Source organism: Falco biarmicus, chromosome 8 (assembly GCF_023638135.1).
Source record: "Falco biarmicus isolate bFalBia1 chromosome 8, bFalBia1.pri, whole genome shotgun sequence".
In the NCBI taxonomy this organism is placed as follows: Eukaryota; Metazoa; Chordata; class Aves; order Falconiformes; family Falconidae; genus Falco; species Falco biarmicus.
The window spans coordinates 52,355,254-52,380,086 of NC_079295.1; the positions used below are offsets into that span (position 1 = coordinate 52,355,254).

The following is a 24,833-nucleotide window of genomic DNA, read 5'->3' on the forward strand; positions in this document are numbered from 1 at the left end:
AACTTTGGCTTTTCTAACCCTGTCCCTGAGTGCTGGGACAGTATCTCTGTATTCCTCCTGGGTCACTTGCCCCTGCTTCCACCTCTAGTACATTTTCTTTTCACATTTGAGTTTTGTGAGGAGCTTTGTGCTGATCCATCCAGTCTTCCTGATAACTTTACATAAATTCCTGCTGGTCAGGATGGACTGTTCTTGAGCCTGGGGGGAGGTGATTGAGAAAATAAAGCGGCTTTTCCAAAGCCATCTTCTCTTCAAGACAGAATCCCAGATCCGTGATGATACTATCAAATTCCACTTCTGGATTAATGTAGGTGGAATCCTTACTGGTGCTTGCTGTGGCTCACTAGAACTACTAGGTATAAGTTAATAACAGATAACTGTTTCTAAATTCTAGCAGATATATCTCTTTCTAATGAAAGAAACTGAGGGGTTGGAAGTGAAAGGTAATGAAATCCAAAGACACAGTACTGTAGCTAAGTCCAAATTTAGCATTTCAAAAGTGGACCGAGGATCTTCTGTATCAGACTGACTTTGATTTGCACTGTATTTTAATTCTGATCATTCTGTTATCTCTTCTGGTGATGCAATATGTAATGAATGTAAAATAACTGTGAAATAAAACTTATTTTTGTCTTTCAGACAGTTGCAACATTAAAAGACTGTCTTAACCAAATCTTCAGATCTATTCATTAAAATTATAATGAGTATACTTTTTTTCAAAACTTTATTTTTGGCACCCAGTAAAAAAAAAAAGTGAAAAAAACACTGGAAAAATGCAGTCAAAAACTCAGATGGTCTTATATCAAATATCTTGGATTCTGTACTCTCATTTTAAATGATAAAGTCTCTTGAACAAATATTGTCTTTACATTTTACATAGAAGCAAATACTATATTACATGTAAGAAAAGGTAAAACAAAAATGCACTTAGGATTTTCACATTTAGGAAGTATCATGGTCATAGGGAATATGATATTTGAGTTGTTAGATACTGCATATGTTACACTTAAATATAGGTATATGCATAACTTAATTATTGAAAAGATAGTTTTTAAAGGTACTCTTTAAAGGCACTCAAAAGAAAAGCTATACATGTGGCTAAGAAATCTGGAGATGAGCATATCAAGTTCAGATTCATGAAGGTTTTAGTGGAACAGGGCTTATCTGTAGGTTTTGGAGTAAACTTTAAATGACCAACGCTGTGACGATAAATCTTATTTTCATAAGATATTTGAAGAAGGAAATGCTTTTGCAGGGTGGAGCTTCACCTAGCTAAATTGTAATCAATTCAGAAAAAGCAGCCTTGGGGGTATATAATATTTTTATACCTCTTTTTATACCGTCTACTTAATTCAAGGATATTTTGAATTAGTCAGTTTAACCCAGTAAAAAGGTAAAAGGTAATATAGACCAAACCAGTGGCAAACAATACAACGTACCTGAAAATGAAGATTAATTACTATAACAATGCTTATATTCATTTTAGCATAGGAACATGACTGTTGTGGAGTGAGATAGTACAATCTATAGCAAGAATGAAAAACTCTTTACTGTTTCTATATAAAATAAATTGCATGCAGACATTCTAAATATTTCCCTTTTTCAGGGTTGTATGCATAAGTAAATAGGAAAAAACAATGTTTTTTCCTTCAGGTTAATATCAAATTACCTAAATTCACAGGGCCTTTCTCTTTGGCTTTCCCTAGAGAAACTGAAATTAAAGTCAGGTATAAATACCTCAATGTGTACAACACTCTGCCGTCATTCCAGATCCTGAGCATCCTGTTAGGAGTTGTTATCCAATGAGCATCAGCTTTCTTGGAATTACGGAAAAATGTGTCTGGTATCCAGATCTTCCCAACCATGTTGCTGTTTAATCTGAGCACTTTTATAGTGCTGTTGAACTTCAGACGTCTGTCATACCACGTTTGAGCGAAAAATATATCAATTGTATATTCCTGTTGTGTTAACCAGAAATACTGATGAAAACATAGCACTGAGCATTTCACGCAAGTCCTGATATGCTTTACTTAATTTCATACCAAAAAAAAAGAAAAAAAAAAGAACTACAAAAGGTGATACTAGAACTCATAAAAACAATTTTTAAGGGCATGGTTTACCAAATATTATTGTTTAAAAACAATTTATTCTGTTATTTTCCCACTGCCCATTAACAAGTACAACTAAGATGCAGTTGAGTGTTATATACACCTTTCTAATTCCATGTCCCTGCACCTCAACCCACACCTGATCAGGTCAGAGAACACTGGCTTATTCTCTTGGATCTAGGAGAGGAAAAATTTGAGCTGACTTCTTGAGTGCCTTAATTGCCTGTGCCCCCCAGTTAATATCAGTAGTGGTGAAGTCACACTTTCCCTGGCACCACTGGGCAGCCAGAAGGTGCAAAGGGAAATGTTGAATGGAAAAGAGCAATATGACATTTTCTACACATGAAAACCACAGGAATGAAGTAGACATTGTGCTAAGGCTAGATCACTTTCCCTCGCCTGTATAAAGTTATAATTAATTTTTCCTGTAAGAACTCTGGAAAGAGAGAGGAGAGAGGATTTAGGCTTTTTTCTTTTTATATCTTGGTGGCAAGAGTGGCAATGTCACTGGTAGATGGCTTTCCTTATTTTGTATCAACCTGGAAACTCAGTTTTACAGGAGTTAAACTGTCAGAAAGTGCTTGGAAGTAGAGCGCATAGAAGTGTGAGGATATATTAAAAGTATTATTATTACATTCTTTTCAGCATATAGCTCAGTTTCCCTGTCTTGTAGAGATTCATAGTTCATATAATCCTCACATCCGTAATAATAATAATAAAATAATAATAATAATAGATTTTAAAAATAATATAGGTATATCACATTAAAACATTGATGTTTTGACAACATTAAAACTAATGGAAACTTTGTAATGTCATGAAGGAGGCTTTATAACAAAGTGAACATTATAGGAAAATTGGCAACCATTTACCTACCATATTGATAGCATTCACAGGCCCAATGCTATTTACATACATGTCAGTGTGAATTACCGTCGGTTTAACTGTAAGAGAAACAAGAATCAGAAACATGAGTGAAGGTCAAAATCAACTACATAAAAGTCAAACACAAGCAAAAGATTATTATAGTATCTCTTTTGTGTAGCTATGTTTGCCTCACATTTAAATGTGTATATACAACAAATATAAATTTGAATGATGCCTCCAGTTTGAAATTAATTAGAAACAGTCTGAGACAAATTTTATATCTTTTATTCTATCAGAGTGATTTCACTTATACTATGAGAACAAATACTAAACCCAGTGTCCTTACCTTAGACTGAGTCATATCTGACTGAGAGTATGTATATTTTGTGTCAGGTCACAACAACACACCTAACAAAACACTATCAATGAAAGCAAACATATCCTTACATATTCTTATGATGTCTTTCTTGCATCACTCATTTTACATTATAATGCCGAATGCAACATGACTGCTGTTGCCTGCAGAGATGGCTGTAGGTAAGTAACAATTTCATGAGCCCAAAGTGAAAAATAATACTCAGGGCTCTAAAACATGAATGAAAAACAGTTGTTAGATTAATTTACTTCGAAATTACTCAATTGTAGCTTTATTATTCTTATACACCTTGACTAAAACATGATTGTTTTTTTCCCGGGTGCCTTTATGAAGGCTTAATTCCTCTCTGTTCTCTAAAGTCTTGGACTGGGAGAGTAAGACAAATTCCTCTGCTAATTTACACTATATACATACATCGAAGGTTAAATACTCATCCCTCACTGTGAAAAAATCCTTAGTTTATAAACCTCTACAAACTTGTTTGAAACAGCTTCCTTCATTAACCTTGCTGCTCTCTGCTTTCCTCTGCCTGCCACATCCATGAATTCTCTTTGTGTATTTCTGTAATCTTATTACTACTGTATCCTCTTCTACAGAGGTATTGCCTGCCTGTTCTGTGCACACATAGTGCCTTCTCAAACTGACTTGCAGCAACGCAGGGAGATTTCTCTCTTTGAGCTGCCTCAGTAATCGGTGGAGGGGAAGATCCCTGCAAAAGTCAAATGAGACTGCCATGAGAAGTGCAGGCTTTGTTCTATCTACTTATTTTGGCTGTGGGGGAAATCTAGGGAAGTTGGCCTTACTCGGCTGCAGTTATCTTTCGTGGACCGCTTCCTCTGTATCGCATTCCCCAGTCACTTCTTGCCCTGCTGTGCAAGTGAGGGCCCCTGCTGCATCAGTCAATGCAGACCTGCTGCTTTTAGAGGCTCTGTCTGTGTTCATCGCATCATGCCAGGACTAGGCTGCGTTATTCTCATTTTGATCTTCCTTTCCAATATGTTATTTGTGATTCTGAGATATAAAAATAAGATAAAAACTTGCTTTTCTATTTCCCAGAAGTTAAATTCCACACTTTCTATGCAGGTGCATTACAAGCAGTCTGATTCAGCAAATCACAACAGTCTTATAAGATGTCTGAGGATAGATTTAGCAATCTTAATTTATGTCAGCTTCTAAAATCACAACGACTTTTCCTGAAACTGATGTTTTACTACATTGATTTTGTTTTAATAACTATTGTGAATGGATTCTCCTTCCTGTGTAGCATAATATGGAATGAAAATTCTTTCTCTACACTGCTCAATAAAAAGTGGTCTGCAAAGAAACTCAACATACCTCCTATGTCAGGTCTCAACTTGTTGTCATATCCTTCCAGCAGGCCATTTAAAATAAGAGTGACATCACTCTCATGGACTTTGGGAGTCAAAACCCAAGTCTTATTTGATGTGTAATCTTCATAATCATCATCTCCCTTTTGGGTGGAACTGTTAAAGATATAAAAATGAAGAAATGGAAAGCTTTGAAAAACATGAGTTTGTAGGCAATCTTTTTGGAGATAATACACACATAAATCAGGTTTTAACAGTACTGTACAAAACATTGAAAAATTGCTTGCTTTATGAAAGGACACTCACAACAAAGATGTCACATAACAGTTGAGGTTACAGTTCACTTCAGCAACATTTCCTTTTAGCACAGTTGAGATCATATTCTGTCTATTCAAAAGAACATCAACGCTTATCACCTTTGGCATACCTACTTTTTCTTCTCACTGACTCAGGTGGGACCTGCTACGAAACAAATCTAATTGTCACTTAGCTTATGTAACTCTCCACCAAAATATCACTTAGTATGTACACAGTGTTGTTGCGTTACTTCTCTTTGAAAGAACAGTTTTGATGCAAGACATTACTGACAAGACCAATAATTAGAGTCATTCAAACAAGCAGTCACACAGCTTTTCTCCACTCTGATGAACTTGAGCTTATTGTACATTTAGAAAGTTCAGCACATTTTTTTGCCAATGGTTTTCATTTCCACTTTTGCTAACCAAAACCCAGAGAGGATATAAAGTCTGTCTACCAGTTTTCTTTCTGCTGCTGGGTAGTATGACAGATCTAGTATAATTCAACCTGTTTGGCACAGTATAAAGGGCAAGATAGGAATAAGAAATGTATAGACTAGCCTTAATAATGTTCTGTTTTCTCAGAATCTGTGCCTCCAGTTCTAGAGAAGAACATAGAAACTATTTTAGAATATGACATCATCAGATTCACTTCAGAATGTCATCAGAATGAAATCAGATTAATTTCAGAATGTCAGTGGTAATCATCTAAGTAGTGCTAAGTAACTATAAGTTTTCTCCATAATATGCCAGTGCCCTTCTTTCTTGACCTGCTTCTGTGACAAAGTTTGAATTCTGATGGATGTGAAAAACCTAATAATACTACAAATGTCTTCAGCCAGTGGGTGGAGTTTGTATACACATGGGTACAAAGCAGAAAAAGTAACTTTTTTCCTGTTTCAGCTAGAATCTGTACAGAAATGGGAAAGAACAGAGAGAATTAGATTCCCGTGGGGGCTGGAACTCATGATTGGCAGGCAAGACTGAAAGCAGATGCAGCTGACCATGGCCATGGGTGCAATACTGAGGGGATGACTAGTCTCAGAGTGCCATTCTGTTAACAGAGATCTTCGCTCTATGAGGTCTGGCCCACTCCTCCCTACAGTGCTGTCCTGCTGCATCCTGCTTAGACCTACCTAGAGTGGACGGCCTGAAGGCTTTCCCATGCTGGGCATTTGGGAGCTGTAAGCCAACTGTACAAATATAACTGAAATATGAATGAGGCTTTAGCTCCTTTCTTGCCCATGGCACAGCCTACAAGGAAAGAGCCATGGCACATCTGTGCCTCTGTATAAGGCTCTGCTTCTGAGGAGATGCTGAAGGTACAGTGAAATTTGAAGCAGCCTGAGGCTGCGCATAGGGCTGTAACAACTAGGAATACACAGCACGCACAAGACAGCCAGTCTTGCATAGCATTGAACTGAGCCTGGAAGCTTCTAGTGAAGCTAGATTAATCTGTGCCTTCGTTACATATACTGAGTACCACTGACTGCAGCCTCCAGGTACCACGTAACCCATCCTGTGCCATTGATATGCCTCTGGGAGCTTCAGCTTCCCAGATTGGGAATAGGCAATCTGACCTCCTTCCTCTGGCTACACAGGCCTGAACTTGTAGTGTTTTAGAGGCAATCAGAAGCGGAGTTTTAATTGGCCATGTGCTATATAGTATTCTGCTGGTACTGACAGGCCAGGATAATTAAATTGGTGGGGGAAATCTGTTTATTCAGCTGTCTGGAGTTCAAAGATCTAATTGTAATTCAAGGGAATGTAACTGAAGCAAGGTTTTCCCTCCTGCAGGAAAGGAAATCCTTCTAAATAAAGTCTTTGCAAACAGAAGGTACTAGATTTTATGTTTTCAGTCTGTGCAAAGTGAATGAAAAAGGCTAGATTTCAGTATAAAAAGCCATACTTCTGTTTTATAACAAATTAAACATCCATTCTCTGGAAAGAATAGTTTTTTCTGAATGGGGAAAAAAAAGTAAATCAAATGCATTCTTTCACAAAGACAATGTGTTCCTGAATACTCATCTAATAAGAAAGCTTCAGAAGTCAAGCAGCTAGTTAGTAGAGTCCGATGTGCTGGATAGTGCAAGATTAGAAGATAAAAAATTACATTTGTATAGCACTTGTCTCAAATCTCAAACAACCTTATTGAACAGCAACCCACAGTCAGTAAAACTTCCATTTCTTCTTGCTAATTATTTGTAGGAAAGAAATAGCTATTTGTTTGCTTATCTGCCATTGTAAGTCATTTTGGTGCTCCAAATCTTAAAAAACAGCAAATGCTTTATGAGATTAGTGTGATAGAGGGGGAACATAGCCAACGTAACTAGGGAAAAAGGGCTCTGAATTCCAGCTTTTATCCAAATTCCAAGCGGATCATAAGTTAGCATGGGTATCCAATTGTCTAAATGTCTGTCTGTGTAAAACTGCACACAAGTCTGAACAATCAGAGGTGCATCTTTATCTAGATAAGCAGGGTTTTAGCTGCTTTAATTTCCATTAATGCTAATGAAAGTTATAATGACAAAGCCCTTTTCATCTCCTCAAGACTTTCAGACCAGTCCTTCTGATTATATGGCCTACATTTTCCAAGTGCTTTTACTGTCCAGAACAAATTCAATAAAGTCCAGATTATACCCAAATGCACATTAAAGTCTGGTTTTATTTTTATGACTGCTAGAATTTTTCAAATCTAGGAATGCAGGTATGCAAAGAAACATATATTTACCTATTTGCAGATTACAGTATAATTTTTTGAAAGTCAATGTTTCAGATACTGATACAAAATCTCATTGTGTGAAATATTCCCACTTCTGGCAATGCCATTCCAAGATGTCTGCAAAATTGCTCTATATAAATCCTGGTTCCCTATTTCAAAAAGAGGTGGCTTAAGAAGGTCAGAACCCAAATGTGAAACTTCAAGTCATATAGTAATTAAAGTCAGAAAGCACTTTTGAAGGACATGTGGTCCAATCCCTCCTCAATTTGCCAGCTAAGCCTGAATTAGGTGACTATGGTTGTAATTACTTACATATATATATTTTTTTTAATATATATATATATATATATATATATAACAAACATGAGTGTGCTTAACATCTGGGGGGGCTCTTTGTAGGTGTCAAATTACTTGAAATACATGTTCACAAAGCAGATAGAGGGCAGAAATCTCTACAGACTAATAAGCGTTTACTAATTTAGGTCAGAAAGTGCAATAATTTAGGCTACACAAGTATTTGAGGGGAATGACAGCACAAGATTGAGTCATATTTTGAAAGGTTTTTTTGAAAAAATCTGTAAAGATCCATGAATTGGCATCTCACTCTACAATTACATACAAACCTCATTCTGCGAATGTGGTTTTTACCACAGCAAGGGCTAAAAAGAGTTTTAACTCATGTTTCTTATCTTTCTCACTATGAAATACACATACAAATCCTAATTCTGCTTTTAAAAAGTTGTTACTCAATTTACAACGTTTATATATCTGTTTTGAGCGCCCATTGGTGAAGTGTCACTTTAGCACAAACTGAGATTACACAAACCAAATGTTCAGGACCAGATTCTCCAGATCTTTGCTGGTGCATCATCCATTAAGTTTTTTGCAATACCATCTGGGCAACATATAATCATTGACGGAGCAAGGGTAACTTCTGTGGGCAAAGGTGCCTACTTTTTAGTAGTTAAGTAAAGTAGTTAAGCCTACAGGTTAAACTGGGTTCAAGCAAAGGATGAAGTACTAATGAAAGATACCCTATTTCATTGGCATAGCCTCTTTTACAGACTCCCTAATGTAAAGGCGTTATTTCTATTCTAGAAATATGTTGAAACATATTGAAACAGCAGAAGATTAGTTCAATCAGGCCAAGAGGATATCTCTGCTGAGGAATCATTGATGTGTTAGGAAAATAATTTTTTTTCTGAACCTTGTCCAGAAGACACAGCAAAGCCCATTAGTTACAGGTTTCATTAATGTAGCAATGCACTATTCTCTTAGCAGTCCAAAACCATGGAAGTCCACATTACAGTTTGGGAATCCATTCCTGTTTTTAATAGATTCAGTGTGATTTATAATTTCTTTTTTGTTTTGGCTTCCATGAAAGTAAGATTGATACCTATGTAAAAATAACCGTAACTTTAGTAACATTTAACAAATAATTATATTAATGTTATTTAGCTGTCTTACATTAGTATCCTTTCAAGTCCTTTTGTTTAAATTTTGTTTAAATAAAGCATGGATTATCCATTTCAAACTACTGTGTTTGTTAATTTTTAACAGAAAGTCAGCATTATAAGTTTTGATGATCTCTGCTGTTCTGTGAGATCTATATCAGAGACACTCTAATGTAATTTCCAGAAGAATCATACATCACATTTCTTGCAAAGACACTACCATATGTTGTTAAAGATACACTGTACATTATTTAAAATCACGGACAGCAGCAAAAATTTTTCAGTCTAAGCTGAGGGACAGATTGTGCACATCTTATTTCATTAGTGAGCAATAACTCACATAGGATATCTCTTTCAAAAATTTTGTAATCCACAGGGACATGATTTTCACAACTTTTTACAAGTAGTAGAAGGGAAATTATACTCTTTGATGCAAAAATCTACCAGGACTGCTCAGTCTTTCAACATTCAAATGTGAGGTCATATATTTAGCTGGTCAAAATCTCTATAATTCCTATGATTTTAAATAAGATATACCATTTTGTACTTGCTGTGGCTCAGTCCTTTAACTTTTCTACGTAGAGAATTATTTTTAACTATTTCCATGTGTTCTATTAAGAAACTTCACACAAAAGTCCATTAACCCTCCTGGAATCTGCTTGTTATTACATTGCTGTTTATAAGCAGAATCTGAGTAGCCACAAAGTGCCTGAAGAAAAAGACCTGTAGCGGCACTGAATAGCCAACAACTAATTAGTTTAACCCTAATTAAACACTTAAGTTTATTTGTCAAAAAAATCAGCCGAAACACTAAGATGGCATAGGGACTGAGCACACAAGTCTCAAAATGGGTATTCTAAACCCAGAAATTACTAGAGTAGCACAAACGAGTACTCCCAGCTGATTACTTTTCAGTCATTATAGCACATGAAAGTCCTAGATTGGCAGTAATCAAACAGTCATTTCTGAAAACAATGCCTACAATGAGATTTAAAGACTGGCTAGATTCCTGTGAATATTTACGCTGTTTTCCACTGAACAGGATGATACGCAGCAACACAGCAGCTAAGTATCATGCTGTGGATTTTACAAGCCTTCTGCTAGTCATTGAGCAGCTCTCAGTCTCCTCGCTGGTACTTGTCAGCCATTTTGAGTAAAGCATTCCAATTCTTAAACCTCTTCACAGCCTTCTAAAATATTACATGGCAATTATTTTTTTGTATTTGTCGCCATAAAACTTTCAATCATAGCAAACTGGTTTATCCTACAGCCATTCTACACCTTCCCCAAGACGTGCACTCACAGTGGCTGCACATTATTACTTCATAAATTTTAGCCCTTTGTAGTTATAGTTAGAGCATCTATTTTCCATATTTGCAGATTCAGATGAATGTGGCTACAGCAAGTGTTTACACAGAAAGGTTGAAAATTAAAAATTTAACTTGTTTTTTATTTCCTTTCTGTAAGTTTGTGAAAACTCTTTTTAAAAAAGCCCTTTGGAGTGCATTTATTGAGAGTGTTTTCAATAAAACCAGTTTATAGTATTTACTGTGTTTTCTAGTTCACTGTACTGAAAAATCGCAGTGCAGATTTTGCATTGCACAATTGATTGGTTTCAAGTCATGAGTGAGCATGAGGATTATTGTCCCTTTTTAAATATTTCCAGGAACAATAAAATGGGCTCATGGCCAATTGTCACCAAATTTACCACAAACAGGGACCAGCGTTAGCAGTCCTGGCAAAGAACCAAAAGCTGAAATGTTGCACCTAGTCTAGAATCTGTTTCTCCAGCAGAAAGTTCAGGCACGTTGGTTAAATAAAGGATTTCCATCTTCAGATCTATGAGAAAAGACCAATGCAGTTGACAAAAACTGTGTTATACCACAGTATAAAACTTGTGGGCAGAGAGAGGAAATCTATGCTACCCCCAGGGAGGACAGGAAAATGTAGAGGGATGAAACAAACTTGTATAGCCAGTATGGAACAAGAGAGGTAATTATAGCAACAAGCACACATCATTCACTTTGAACAGCCTGAGCTTGAAGTGAAGCATTTATACTTCTGAGAACTCTGGAGGAGTCTAAAATGTGATCAGATGATTCAGATAAGCCTCCATAACTTAAGATGATTATTTCAATTTTTTTTTTTTTTTTTTTTTTTTTTTGAGCTGGAACTTTGTATAAATATGTTTTCTTACATTTTGTTTACTGGAAGTTATATAATTACGTATCTCTTTTTACTATTGTTATGGCTATTCATTTTAGTGGCAAGAGAAGGAAAGGATTAGAAATAAAAGAGAGAAATAGATTCAGATATTCTTCTGCATCATGGGGTTAGTTAGAGTTAATTTTCTACTTTATTTTAAATTATCTAGCTATATCTAGTTGTAAAAAGGTATAACGAAATTAGGTGAACTTCAGTTTTATTTTTTGGTTTACCTTCCTCTCCCCTTCCATCTGCTTTTCTCCTCTTTCTTTCATTTCTTTTAAAACTGTTCTATGCATCTCTGCGTGTGAAATCTAAGGCACTTGGGGAATCATTTTTGCCTGTTGCTATTATTCAGCTCCTGCAACTTTCTGCTATAGCTAGGAGAGCTCAAGAGATGGAGTTAAGTTAATGGCCATTACTGAAATGCAATCCGACTAGGTCTTTTTTAGTGTGAACTCTCTTCATTTTTTCTGGCTGTATTTTATTGCATGTAATTGTCATCTGTTAACACTATATGTAATCTCTCTTCCCCAATAACGTACATCGCTTTTAGAAAAGATTGCTCTAAAATCTCACTATAAATTAACAAGAGGAGCAAAAAGCTTAATTCTGTTCTCAGTGAGTAAGATTAGGGAAACATGGATGCCCTCCAGCCTTCTATTTAAACAACATTAGCTCTAAAAAACCAATCCTATTGCTCCATTAGATTTGAAAAATGAAAGCATAAAGATTCTTGTTCTGTAATACCCTATGAAGCACTCATATTCATGGCTTTTCAGAATACTTGCACAACCTTTTTCTATGTTTTGTCAGCATGGCATTTTCACCCAGAAGGAAGTCACTTCTGGAACCGATCATTCATGATATAGTCAACTTCACATCACTATCTGTCAATGTTTATAAACAAACAAGTGAGGTGCTAGAAATGTTAGCATTTTGTTTATTGAGTAACCCTCCTGAACATATTTTTGAGGTTTAGAATAGATTTTTTTGGTCTACAGGTGTGAGCTTTAAAATTCGAGTTGAGCTCAATATAAATCCTCATTAGAATGAAATCTGTCAGGAAATGTTTTCATTCTCATCTTCTATGTCTTAGTACACAGCAAAACATTATCAGGTGGTGTTCCCAGTGTTGGGCTGGGAATCAGGAACATTGAATGCCTACCACAGTTAAAGGCCTAGTGTCCTACTTGCTATGCCAAGCCAAATTATATCATCTCTGCATGTAAGTGTAAACCATTTTTACAACATAAATAGGCACATAAATGTGCCTTATTATCTGTGTCTTGTAAACCATCTAATTATGGAGAAAGAAACGATCAATAACCATGCCTTAGGAAATGATGTTGCATTGCTGGGAATCACACTTCCATCGCACTTACCAGCAATGTTATAACCTGTATCTCTGGTAAACAAAATGGGTCAGTTAAACCCTGAATAACTAGGGAGTCAGTCAAAAATAATTTTTAAACCAGTAGCGGTTTTTTCTAAGTATATTCTTAATTCTTCATTCTTTTAGATCATGGAAATACCATTACTGAAATGTTTATTACATAGAAATGTGTCTTGAAGCTGAATGAACAGCAAATAGTTGCTTGATATGCATGTCTTTAATTAACTCATCATGAAGCTAACTCATTCACAAAATGAGTGTAAGCAAATGGTAGAAATTAAACTATTTTTTGCTGTTTTTTTTTAAAAACAATGCTTCTGTTTTAACTTCATTTTTAATGCATGGTAACCAATAGTAACCCATGTGTTCCCACATAAACCAAGTTAAATCATGCAAGACACTGTTTGCACTCATGCTCATAAAACAGACTGTGCAGGGGTGGATGTGGAATTTAGCTCTGATAACAGGGTAGATGTGTGATACATTAAGAATGTAAGTGGCAAGCTAATGTCTCTGTGTCAGCTGAGTAGAAAAACTGTCAACAAGTGTGCCTGAATTTCCCCTACAGAATTTATTTATTTTGATGAAATGGCCTGTGTTGGTTTTCTTGTGAAATTCTGATGGACTTTCCTCGGTGGTTGGTACTACCAGGATGGTTTCATGTGAGGGACTCCTTAACTCTGCAGGGCACATTAACATCCTAGCTTCTAGATAAGGATCGTCAGCACCTCTGCTGTAACATGCACCCGGGCAAAGTAATTCAATGGCAATATCACCCCGTGCCTATGCCCCTCCGTGTCCAATGTCCACTTCTCAAGGCTTCTGCTGTCATACTAAGATTGTATTTCTCCACACTACATAGCTATGTAAATAAGCCATTCTTCATGGAGTCACTGCTTGTTGCTATTGTGTGTATAAAACTATGGTTGTACCACGCAAAAAGTCACACAGATTAGCCATGGATACCTGGCCAATTACAGAAATTGCTGTGGCAACTGAAGAAATTAAGTAAAACAAAGCTCTGGGCAGGTCGAGAGAAGTTCAGACCCAGCAGGCCTGACCACCTCTGTCCTGAGGCCTAGCAAGTTCAGTGCAAATATTATGGCCTGCCATTAGCAATGCCGATGTTGTGTTGCAGGGCTACAGGCCACAGTTCACAAGTGTTCCTTCCAAGATAAATACTGATGCAAAGCTGCTACATCTTCCTTTCCTGTTCATGCCCCACTATAATAAATGTTTTGGAATACAATTTCAAAAAGAAATGCCTGGGTACAGAAAAAGATGTAAAACACATAGTTTGGATATTCATTGCACAGAAAGAAAATCTCACTATTAAGTATATTCAGCTTTTTATGCAAGAACTTCAAAATTCTTTTCTGAAAAATGGTAAATCATTTTAATGGTTCTAAGTAATAAATAATGTGATAAATATGCAACTTTATTTTAGTGAGAAGAAATTGTTTATGGGTTAACTCAGTGTCTCGTTTCTCTCTCTTTTTGGCCTTTCTATCAGTTTCTAATAAGTAAAAATGTAAGGCACATAACATGCAAATTCTACCTAGCTCTGAAATTTTTGACATTTGAGTGGGCTAGGCATAATGATCACTGCAAAGCCTATCTTCCCATCTCTTATATTTAAATGTGACTATAATAGCTAGTCAAAACACCAGGAAAATAGGAGCAATTTCTATTTCACACACATACAAACACATATCTCTCAGACTTTTCTTTTTCCTCCAGAAATATTTTGGTATACGTTTTCTGCCTCTCTCTCACACACATATATATAGAGAGTAGAATTTTATTTTGTAAATTATCATTGTTCTGATTATGATCAGAGAAGTTTGCTTTTGTAAGAAAAAAGAAACTTTTAAAGAGAAAGCTATTAGAAACTTATTGTATATGTAGATAGTATTCAGGGACAGAGAAAGGTGGATCCCTCATAACTCAAAAATAAGGGCAAGACTCAGAACAATAACTGAGTACAAGCAGAAGCTAAGAGTGGGTTTGATTAATGTGTGGAACTGACTACAAGGGTCAGAAATAGCAGTAGATGTAGCCATAAACATATTACAAAAACTTTATTTTGGAAAACTGCATTGGGAACCAAGTTTATAAGGTACAACTATTACCAATTTATTTCTGAAATTCCTGGAAGGGAGAAACCACATTAAGGTCTGGGAGATGTAGACTCATGTAACTGAAGTTTCAAAATACGTTTAGCAATGGAATAAAAATAAGATGCTACAGAGAATGATACAGAGCACAGAAAGACATACAGAGGTGGAATACTTCCTTTGGTACAGAAGATTATATAAGAGGATATGGTTTTTTTCTCCTCGCCTTCACTGCAGCTCTATGCTGTGGCTAAACCAAAGATCCACTAAATATGTCGCAGACACAGTTTCAGATGTAAACCAAACCTTCAACATATTCAGACCAAAATGTCCAGATCCCCAGCAGGTTTCCTTGGCCCCTTCTCACAGCTCTGCAGAGCATCCACCATGTTATGACAGCAAGAAGCTTTAAAGGTGAATCAACACAAGACCAAGCAGTGATAGGCAGCTGCTACCAGCGCCAGCTACATGTGGTGTCATTTGTGGAGATTTTACTCTTTGTGAGGACTGAAGCAAGATCCATGAAGATATTTAGGGGTCACACAAAGCATCATGGCAACTAAGAATAAACTAACTGGCAAAATACAGATGGTTTCGGACCCCATTTTCTATGGGTACAGAGAAGGTACCATGATGCCTCAGACATTTTGCTGGTCCTTTGTGGACCTTATCCCAACTGCGCTATCAGGAACTTATTAAGAAAAAGAAAAGTCTTTTCGTGACTCGAGAAGATGCCAGATGGGATCATCAGGTGAGGATGGAGACCTCAAAACCTGGAAAGTGGGCAAACCCCTGAAATTCATGGAACATGACCAGAAGCTAAGGAAGGATATTTTACTAATCATAGCATATCTCCCACATGGATAAATTAATCTTCAGTTTCCCTTGCTACAGCTCCAGCAGCTTTTTATCAGTTACAGACTTATGCAGAAAAACTGACAGAGTATTGATGAGAAGAAATTCCACTGTAAGCCACTGAAGCAAAAGTTCTACGTACAATTTATCCTCCTGGATCCCTGGGGAATTTGGGAAACCTACCTTAAAATACTTTTTTAAATAAAGAACAGGTGCTATTCCAGGCAGTACAGTTTTCTAGGTGACATTACCAGTGAAATAATTTAGAAGAGAGGACATAATTGGAATATGCTTGCTGGCAATGTTGGCAATTTTAGCTTATATCTGTCAGATTTTCCAGAATTACGCTTTTCATACTGCCAACTGCTCAGTATTCTGATCCTCGTGCAGAAAGCCATGTTGGTAAACATTTAAACACAAGTGAAAATGCTTTCCTGGATCAATGCTTGAATGTTTAAAGCCTTGCAGAGTTGAACTGCGGTTCAGCTGCCTCAGCCAGTTTCCCAAGGTGTCATTGCACGTCTCTGTTAAAAAAATAAATTCTTCACATACTGTTCGGAATTCTTGCAGGTAAATTAAAATGAGAAGTCCTATTTAAAATATGTACTGTTTATGGTTGGACACAATTTGACTATTAAGCTTCTGGCTTTTTTCATTAAGTCATTTTAATCGCTATTTTATTGAGGAGCTCAGGACATTACATATGCAGGTAACAATAGCAGATAATAAATGTTTCTCAATTTTTATTATGAATATATATTGCATGGAATTTAATCACCTTTGCTGCTTCTCTGCTATAGATAGACACATGAAAAGAGATAGTGCTTTGGGGACCATAACAGAAGAATTAATAATACAGATATAGTATGTTTCCTCTTTTTTTATTTTTTTTTCTTAACAAATTGTATAATTAAAGCTGCAAACGATTTTATCTTCTAGTACTCTCCAAGAGCCTTCACATACTCAGAACTTTTTCAAAGTTACCATGTGAGCTAAAGTTCTTGGTTACTGGCCAAAGATTAATTTTATTTCAAAGCTTAAAATAAAATCCACTTTTTGAAATCTGTAAGGCTAAAATTATTCCTATTCCCTTTTAAAATCAAATCTATATAGGGTTTGTTTTCCCTAGATGACTGAATAGTAAATTCTGGAACTCTTTATAGAAATAATCCTTATTAAGAAGTATATCCAGAGTAACAGTGATTGGATATTAAATGGTTAAAGTGTAGTAAGGAGGTATAAAAGTCGTTAAAAATGGTTGGATATTAATAGAAAATAATTTGGAATTGCTTGATTTAATTTCTGAGAAATTGCTCTCTCTAAAGTCAATGGTGGCATGTTGTGAGAGGAAACACTGTCCTCACCTGGGCAAAATAAAGGTATCTTAGTTTTACAAACTTTTGACATCAAGGAAGCGGAGTTGTAGATTTGTTTCACAATAACTAGTGGCAGAGAAGAATATTTTCATGTTGGTCACCATTGCCTCTTAAATATGATCAGAGCCTTGTTAGTTATGCTGGACTTGGAAGTTAAGAATTTGCCCCTAAAAATTTGTGGTGGCTCTAATCTCATGGGCTGCATTAGAGCTTTATTAAGGTTTTAAGTTATTTTAAATGCATGATTTAAGTCTTTAAAGCGGCTTAGTGAGGTTTTTTAGCATTTCCATTAGAAGCCAGGGAAATAAAATGAAAAAAACCCACATTCTTAATGTAACGATGATTGTCTTTGCCCCAAAGAGCTTACAAATATCTGATAAGTTTATTCAATGCAATGCAGTCTTTGATGCTAGTTAATTATTTTGGTCCAATAAAAGAGCAGCAATATTTGTGGTTGTATTCTAAGGTTCTCCCAAGTGTTTTACCATTGGTAAGGTTCCCCTCTTCCAAATCCTTACTTTGCAAGAAAACAGTGATTCCTTTACTACTTTACAAAACAAAATTGTGATACTGAAATGTATTTGGGTTCACAGCCCTCACAGTCTGTAGAAGCAGAATGCATCATTTCAGTTACGTATATAGAAGCCAGAAGGTATCTTTTCAGTCTTCAAGTACAGCTACTAAGACATTTCTTGTCAGTGTTGATAATATTACATGGATCACACACCTCATCTTCTCTTCCAAGCCATCTTAAAGCATGACCACTCCTGCAACCAAAGTTACTTATTGTAGTAAGGCAGCTACTTTCTCTGCTTCTCTCCTGTTACTGCATAACTAAGAACTACTACCCGCTTTCTCACTTGTGTTCTTATTTGAGTGTGGCATTTCCCTGGCCTCTAACTTCCAAAACATGCACACAGGCTATCTTCATTTTATGCAAAAGGTTGCCTTTCATTTATCATCTTTGTTCATTTGATCATTAATAACTCATCTTTCTGAATCCCTGTGCTGATTTTCTATTTGAAGTAATAACAAGCTTGTTGTCACTATGTTAAAAAGTTGTATAATTCCAGCCTTCATAATTCACTTCCATATCTCCTTCAGTTCTGCCTTCTATTCACACTAACTGTGCAGCGTTTCTGGGCTCATAGCTAAAGTCCTTACTCTCTGTACTAAGTAACTCTAAGAGCTAGCAGTGATGCATTTATAGAAGGTCAAGCTGACTGTGATTTTAATTATGTATCAATTATTTGGTGGCATTCTTCATTCACTGGCGTTTTTGTGATTGTTTGCCTTTGGTGTGGTATCTTATTAGGGCAATGGTTTCACAGTTGTTTTGAAAATATTGGCCATTACCACAAATAAACATGAGCTAATGATGTGCATATAGAATTATATTATGGATTTTTTTGGGTCAAGTGATTACTTTTTGGCACACAGAGGCATTCGCCTGAATTTTGGAAGAATGGCTCTTAGGCCTATCAAAATAAGCACCAGAGACGTTTGGGATAGCAGAAAGGGAAAGACGTTTGTAGACTCCTTAATGAACTCTTCTCCCTTGCCTGCATCAGTCTCTGCTGTACACCTGATTTAAGTTTTTTTAGTGTTAATCTACAGTGTGAAGAATTTTGTGTCTTCATCAGTTTATGGAGAGGAAAAGCAGCATACATCCTATACCACCCTTTCATAGGATGTACAAAAAATGGCTAAGAGATGACTGATTACTTTATATGACCATTAAGAGTATAATTCATTCTGGTTTGGTGACACACTTTCTCCAGCTTTATCAAACATATGCACAGATCAGTAGGTTCCAGAAGTACATTATCACTTAACAGTATATTGAATAATACATTGATTAGTTTAGTAAGGCTTTGTAGCATTTTCTCATTACCATTAATTTCTCTTAATTGTTTTCTTTCTCATTCTTTCACATTCCATCTTTTTTTCTCTCTCTTGAAAAATAATCTAGGGGGATTAAATGAAAGTGGAATTCAGTAGATAATCCTCAGTCTGTTGCAGCAGGCAGATTTCTGTTTAGATCTGAAGATATCTTACTACAGATTAACAAAACCTTCATATGACCAGAAAATATTATTTGTGTTACACAATACAACATTGAATCACTATTGAAGGAAAACATTCATTTTCTCGTATCACCCACTGTTTTTCAGGGAACTCTATCAGAAGGTTATTTTGGGTATGCATGAGATCCTCTTTAAGATGCATTTCTCACCAATGTATAGAACCATAGGGTTTTTTCTGTAGAATATGGAGCATTCAAAAAGCTTAAGATGATAAATAGCTTAGAAGAATAGCTAGCCTTTCATCTCAAGGGTTCACACCAAAGTCCAAGATGACATTCAGTATAAAATACAATTTCATACATGATTACCTGCATCATTTGGAAAGAGCTAATGCAAGCATAAAAAAGTAGATAAATTCTTCTCCTTCCATTCCTTCCAAATGCTCATTACGATCCTTCATTTCTTTTAATTTTTTTTTTCCATGTATTGATGTTGTTTTATTTCTGGTAATAATCTGGGTTAGGATTTGTAAAAATTCTATTTCTTTAATATTTTGCTGGCTGGCTGTAAACAGATGAAAGTTCTGTCTTTTAAGAGTAATATTTAGTTTCATACACAATGGCCAGATTTCACAGCTAGGCCTACACATTGTGTTGTACTTTACTGAATATATGTGAAAATGTCTTTCCACTAAATCTGAAAAAATAGAACTGATTCTGTAGGTAAGAAAATCTGACTTACATATTAGTGATATTCTTCCTTGATGATAATCATTTGTTGCATTGAGATTCTTGTATAAATTACTGAAGTTCTATTACCTGTTATCACTTTACAGTAATTGGAATGATTATTTTGGGTCACATCAGCTATGTATTGTGCCATGTATTTTGCATCTGGCACATGCTAATAGTGGAAGCTAAGAGCAAGAAATCAGGAGGAAAACACAGCAATGCTTCTCTGGTAAAATGTCTCCACTTTCAGAGAAGTTCAGGTTGAGATTTCCTGTAATGAAATGTTACCACTGAGTTTAATGGATTTTGAAGTATTTTCTTTTTTTTTTTTTTCTTTTTTTTTTGAATCTTTGAGTTCTGTGTTACTTCACTGATTAGAAAGAGAACTATTTTCACGAGTTTTGAGGCAGCCAATGATAATTTCATTGGGTGCTCTATCCTATATATAGAAGACAACAATAATGCTTCTGCAGTCAACTTTTTCCATTTGCTTAGGGCATCACAAAAAAAAAAACATTATGCAGCTGAGGTAGTCATTTACACAAGAAGGTGTTTGCTGCATTTCTCTTCTGCTTATGCAGTCACTGGTGGTTTTCAAAGCATTAAATCCTCCCTTTTTGGACAGTAGTTGTGGTAAAATATTACCCAGTTATATAAATAAAAGGATATCACTGTGTGTCAGACTGAATATCCAATATTCAGTCTGACAAGACTCACATATTAGTTTCCTGTCACAACTATACAAATACCCCAGAATCACACTAGATGTAATCCTCACTGTTCTCTCAATGCTTTCTTCAACCTATCACTTTCTCCCCTCTTCTACCTCAATTTGTCTCAGACAGTTGGCAGGTGCTGGGACTTGTGAAAACATGTACCCACTATCTCCCTCTTCCCACTCTTTTTTCATATGGATGGGGGGAAAAAAAAGATAGTTTTTTGTAAATTTCTCACATTGAAGTAGATGGTTACACATTCTGATATAAATGAATATCTAACCACTTCATATGACAAGTTTAAAAGCAAGTAATATTATTTTCTTGTTTCCAAAGATAAAATTTAAAGTTTTTTTCTCCACCTGGTTTAGTGCAAAGCTGAATTTCTTTTTAATTGGAAGAATCAAAAAAGCAGGTTACTTTTGGACATCACAAATACAAAACTGGACCCAATTCAAACAGTGGCAAAGCTTGTACTTCACTGGAGCTCTTCTGAGCCAGGAGCTCACCTAAATAAAATGCCAGTAAAGGCAATACACCTCTACTGGTGTACACTCTGGGTGAATTCAGACTGTCATGATATGCTTTTCATTAGCATCAAGACAATTTGGGCCATAACCCAGTATCAAAGGAGGCATGCAATGAATGTTAGGTCATCAGAAGTCACTCATCATATTGAGTCTAAAGTCTAAAAATAATCAGTACATTTAGAGTGGACACTTTATGCTGTTCCTTTCTCATCTCTCCTTCAACTAAAACAGCTCTTCAGCCTGTTTTTGGTGCTTTGGATATATTCACTAGGGGCAATTATGGTCCCAAATTTCATTAGTGCTCAACAAGTTGTTTCTAGTCTCATTCTATGAAATAAGTTCTTCTTTACCTAATAGTAATTATAGTTACCTGACTATGGTGATGGACTTTTTTTCCCTGCGATTTATGGTTCTTCTCTGATACTTTCGGTCATCTTTTTATTCATCATATAATGAATGTATCTTGTTCTAAGTAAGCAGCCTCCACCTTTGAGCACAGAAGCATAGCTCTACTTACAGTGAAGTTACCTGTACATCTATTTCTATCTTCAGTTGTCATTTTTTTTTCTAAGAAGACATAAACAAACATGTCTCTTTCTCTTTTACTGCCACAAAGTCTCCCTAGTTCTTGTTCAGAACTCCCATTCACAGGAAACCACCTCTGTCCTTGAATGGATGAATTATATTATGTCCAGAGGGCCAGGACAAGACCTGTGCGCCACTTAAGATCAATTTACGTTACAGTCTGTGGACTGAAGTGGAATGTAAAGTTTAAGCTGATCTTCTATACAGAATGAAAAAGAAGAAATGAAGAAAAAAGTGTTTAGAGGTATTGTAAATCAGCTGGAATATAGGTTGAGAGCTCTCTGCAAAAAGTAAAAGCATTATGCAGTGCAAGATACAGTTCTTGAAGATTCATACTGAGTTATAATTTATCTTTGGGTTATTTCCCAGTTCTTACTTACGAACATTTAACTACCTGTAAGAATTTATAGTGTATAGGTCCTGGCTTTTCTCTTAGCAACAGACTGACTTCAGGGGCTCAGGGATTACTGAGAGGATAAAACGAGGCCCGTCATGTGAGGAGATTCCTAAAACTGCTGAGATTTAGGTATTAGCATTACGTATAGGATAGGGTGTTGATTTCTTAGCAGACATAACCGGGAAAATGGACAATCAAACCTTACCATCTGTGTTAAAGGGAATTTATATTGCAATAAACGTCCATAAAAAAAGTACAACAGCAGACAGGCTATGAAGCATGAAAACGAAAAAAAAACACCCTTCAGTTCTAACATCCCTATGTCAATCATTTCTTTATGTCTATATTTTCTAAGCCCAAATTCACACCAAGCAGGCCCCCAGCTAGTATTGTATCCTTCACTGCCGTTCTCACATAATCGACCTCCTTTTCCGTATGAGACTGTGAGTGGGGCTGCAGATAAAACAGTTTGAAAAGTAGCAGTCCAGACTGTACCAATGAAGCAAAGAAACACAGTACACTCGAGTTATTCTGTCGAATGTTTAAAAAAAAAATATCAAATTATCACCCTTATAGAATCTTTTTATCTAGGAATATATAGAACTTCTGTAGCTAGAGGGGCTGAACATAACAAGGGAAAGAGTAAGAGAAAGGGTACTGAGCTAGCTTCAAATGAACTAGCGCATCACCACATTGCAGGACAGTGCCAGTCAGAGGTATTGACCTTAAAACTGCCTCTGCTTTTGAGCTTACTTGAATGGATCTCCACAAGGTACTGTACTGAGCAGTACAGATGTACTCTAAGCAGGCATAAGAGGCAGATATGAAAAAAAATAATCAACCTTCCTGTAAGCATGTCCGTTTGTTATTTCTCACTTGTGTCTAATGCTTTATCTAATAATTTAATAATTCATGCTTTCAATTCACAATTCAGTTCTTTGTTGGAGAAAGTGGTGGTCATTACTTAAGTATATGAGAACTTAATTGTACAGGGACTGAGACTTGGAATGAGTTTCCTGCTTCTTTTCCCTTCATCTGTTCACTCCTATCAGTCTTCTCCCTTTTACATTTTTGTGCAACTGTTACAGAATTTCTTGACATATGTCAACAGAGCAAATGTAGCATAAAGAGGAAAACAAAGAGACCACAATCCAAATTGACAAGATTTTTTTTTTCCAGACCAGCACTAATCAAGAACAGTTTTAACTGAAGCCCGAAAGTATGGTTTGGGTGGCCATGAAGAAGACGTATAATATTAATCATATGGGAAATAGTACATTAAAACAGTAGATTAATTTCCTAAGCTGTTTTTAGTTAGTTTCTATAGCTTTTAATTAAAAGTTTCACTTCTCAGATTTTCAAAGAACCAAACTTTTTGAAAGACTTTCTAACATCACTTTGCATATTCATTACTGTATTTTGGAATACTTGAGTTTTGGCATGGAGGTTACGGCTAGGTGGTACAGTCACTAAAGCAGAAGTTAGTTAAAGGACTTAATCCACATCTTCACATCATTATATACTTGCAAGTAGGGAAACAGTGTCTGTAATCTTTTTTGCCCCACCAAGTTGTTAATAATGAGATAGTGAGAATTTTAGGTAATTGTTCAAATCTCCTTCAGATAAGTGGTTTTGGTAGTCTTTTTATTACAGTAATAGTTGTTCCAAGTTTGTATCGCAGCATTACATCTGATAGCAGTCAGGAATGCAGCATTGCTGTGTAAAACTCAAAGGCAGTCTAATCCTCCTTGCTACCCCTGGAATGTTCAGCTAGGTCCTGTGTCCATACAGCCTCAGCTCTGCTGAAACAAACACTGTAGTACGTAGGCCAGTCACCACTAAATATTCAATTTCATACTATCATAGACAAGGATTTAGTCATCATTTAACAACACCTAGTTTCACATCTTCTGTGATGACACTTCTTTAAAAGGGACATTCCTTGTTAGTTGAGAGATTGTCTCTTGCTGAGCAACATGTTATTCCAATAATGCTCCAAGTGACTTCAGTGGGACCCCTAACTGAATATGAGAGCTATACACTGTGTGAAAGTATTGGAAGATAGTGTATGAATAACTATAGCTGCAGAATTAATAACAAACTGATGTTAGCTACCTTTACAGTAATTCTACATGACTGTTCAGCTCAGAGATATTCATGCCCCTTCTAATCACTGTTATTATATCACTTACCACACAGTGCGACAACCCAACTGACACTGCTAGTGCTTTGCAAGAACAAAACAATTGTATTTACTCCTATGTTCAGTCATTTACTAGTAAAAATAGATGTATTTTATATGGTCCATATATAAACTATTTTAGTGCTTTATTCATGTTTTTTTCTGATCATCTTTGACAGTTTTCAGGTTACGTATCTATCTGTAGCATAAAAACATTGCCATGACACTACTTGGGCACTAATCAGGGAAAAATAAAAGTAGCTAGTGTTCAGCATTTCACATCTGGACATTACTTTGCACTGTGTTCATGTGATTTTTGCTGACAATTTATTAAAGCTAAGGAGCATGAAAAAAATAACTAATTAAACCTATATATAAATAGTGTGTAGAATATAGCTTTAAATCTATTTAAAACTTTGCTGCTGGGTGATCTTTATACATGTAACATGTTGATTACTATTATATGTTCAATAAGTGTAGACACATAATTCATTCCAATTAAACCCCATATTGAGTGTGCAAATATTAAATTATTTTATTTACATTTTAAAGTGTTTCTAAAAGC

General features: G+C 35.9%; 1 protein-coding gene across 2 annotated transcripts in view; it reads right to left on the minus strand.

Moving 5' to 3' along the window:
- The window catches only part of GABRG2 (gamma-aminobutyric acid type A receptor subunit gamma2), a 69,016-nt gene that overhangs the window by 40,651 nt on the left and 3,532 nt on the right, over nucleotides 1-24,833 (minus strand). For both annotated transcript variants that reach the window (XM_056349870.1, XM_056349869.1), the window contains exons 2-4: nucleotides 4,687-4,835; nucleotides 2,985-3,052; nucleotides 1,738-1,958 (exon numbers count right to left, since the gene is read on the minus strand). In XM_056349870.1, the coding sequence (XP_056205845.1) occupies nucleotides 1,738-1,958; nucleotides 2,985-3,052; nucleotides 4,687-4,835 (438 nt within the window). The remainder of the gene's footprint in view (nucleotides 1-1,737; nucleotides 1,959-2,984; nucleotides 3,053-4,686; nucleotides 4,836-24,833) is intronic.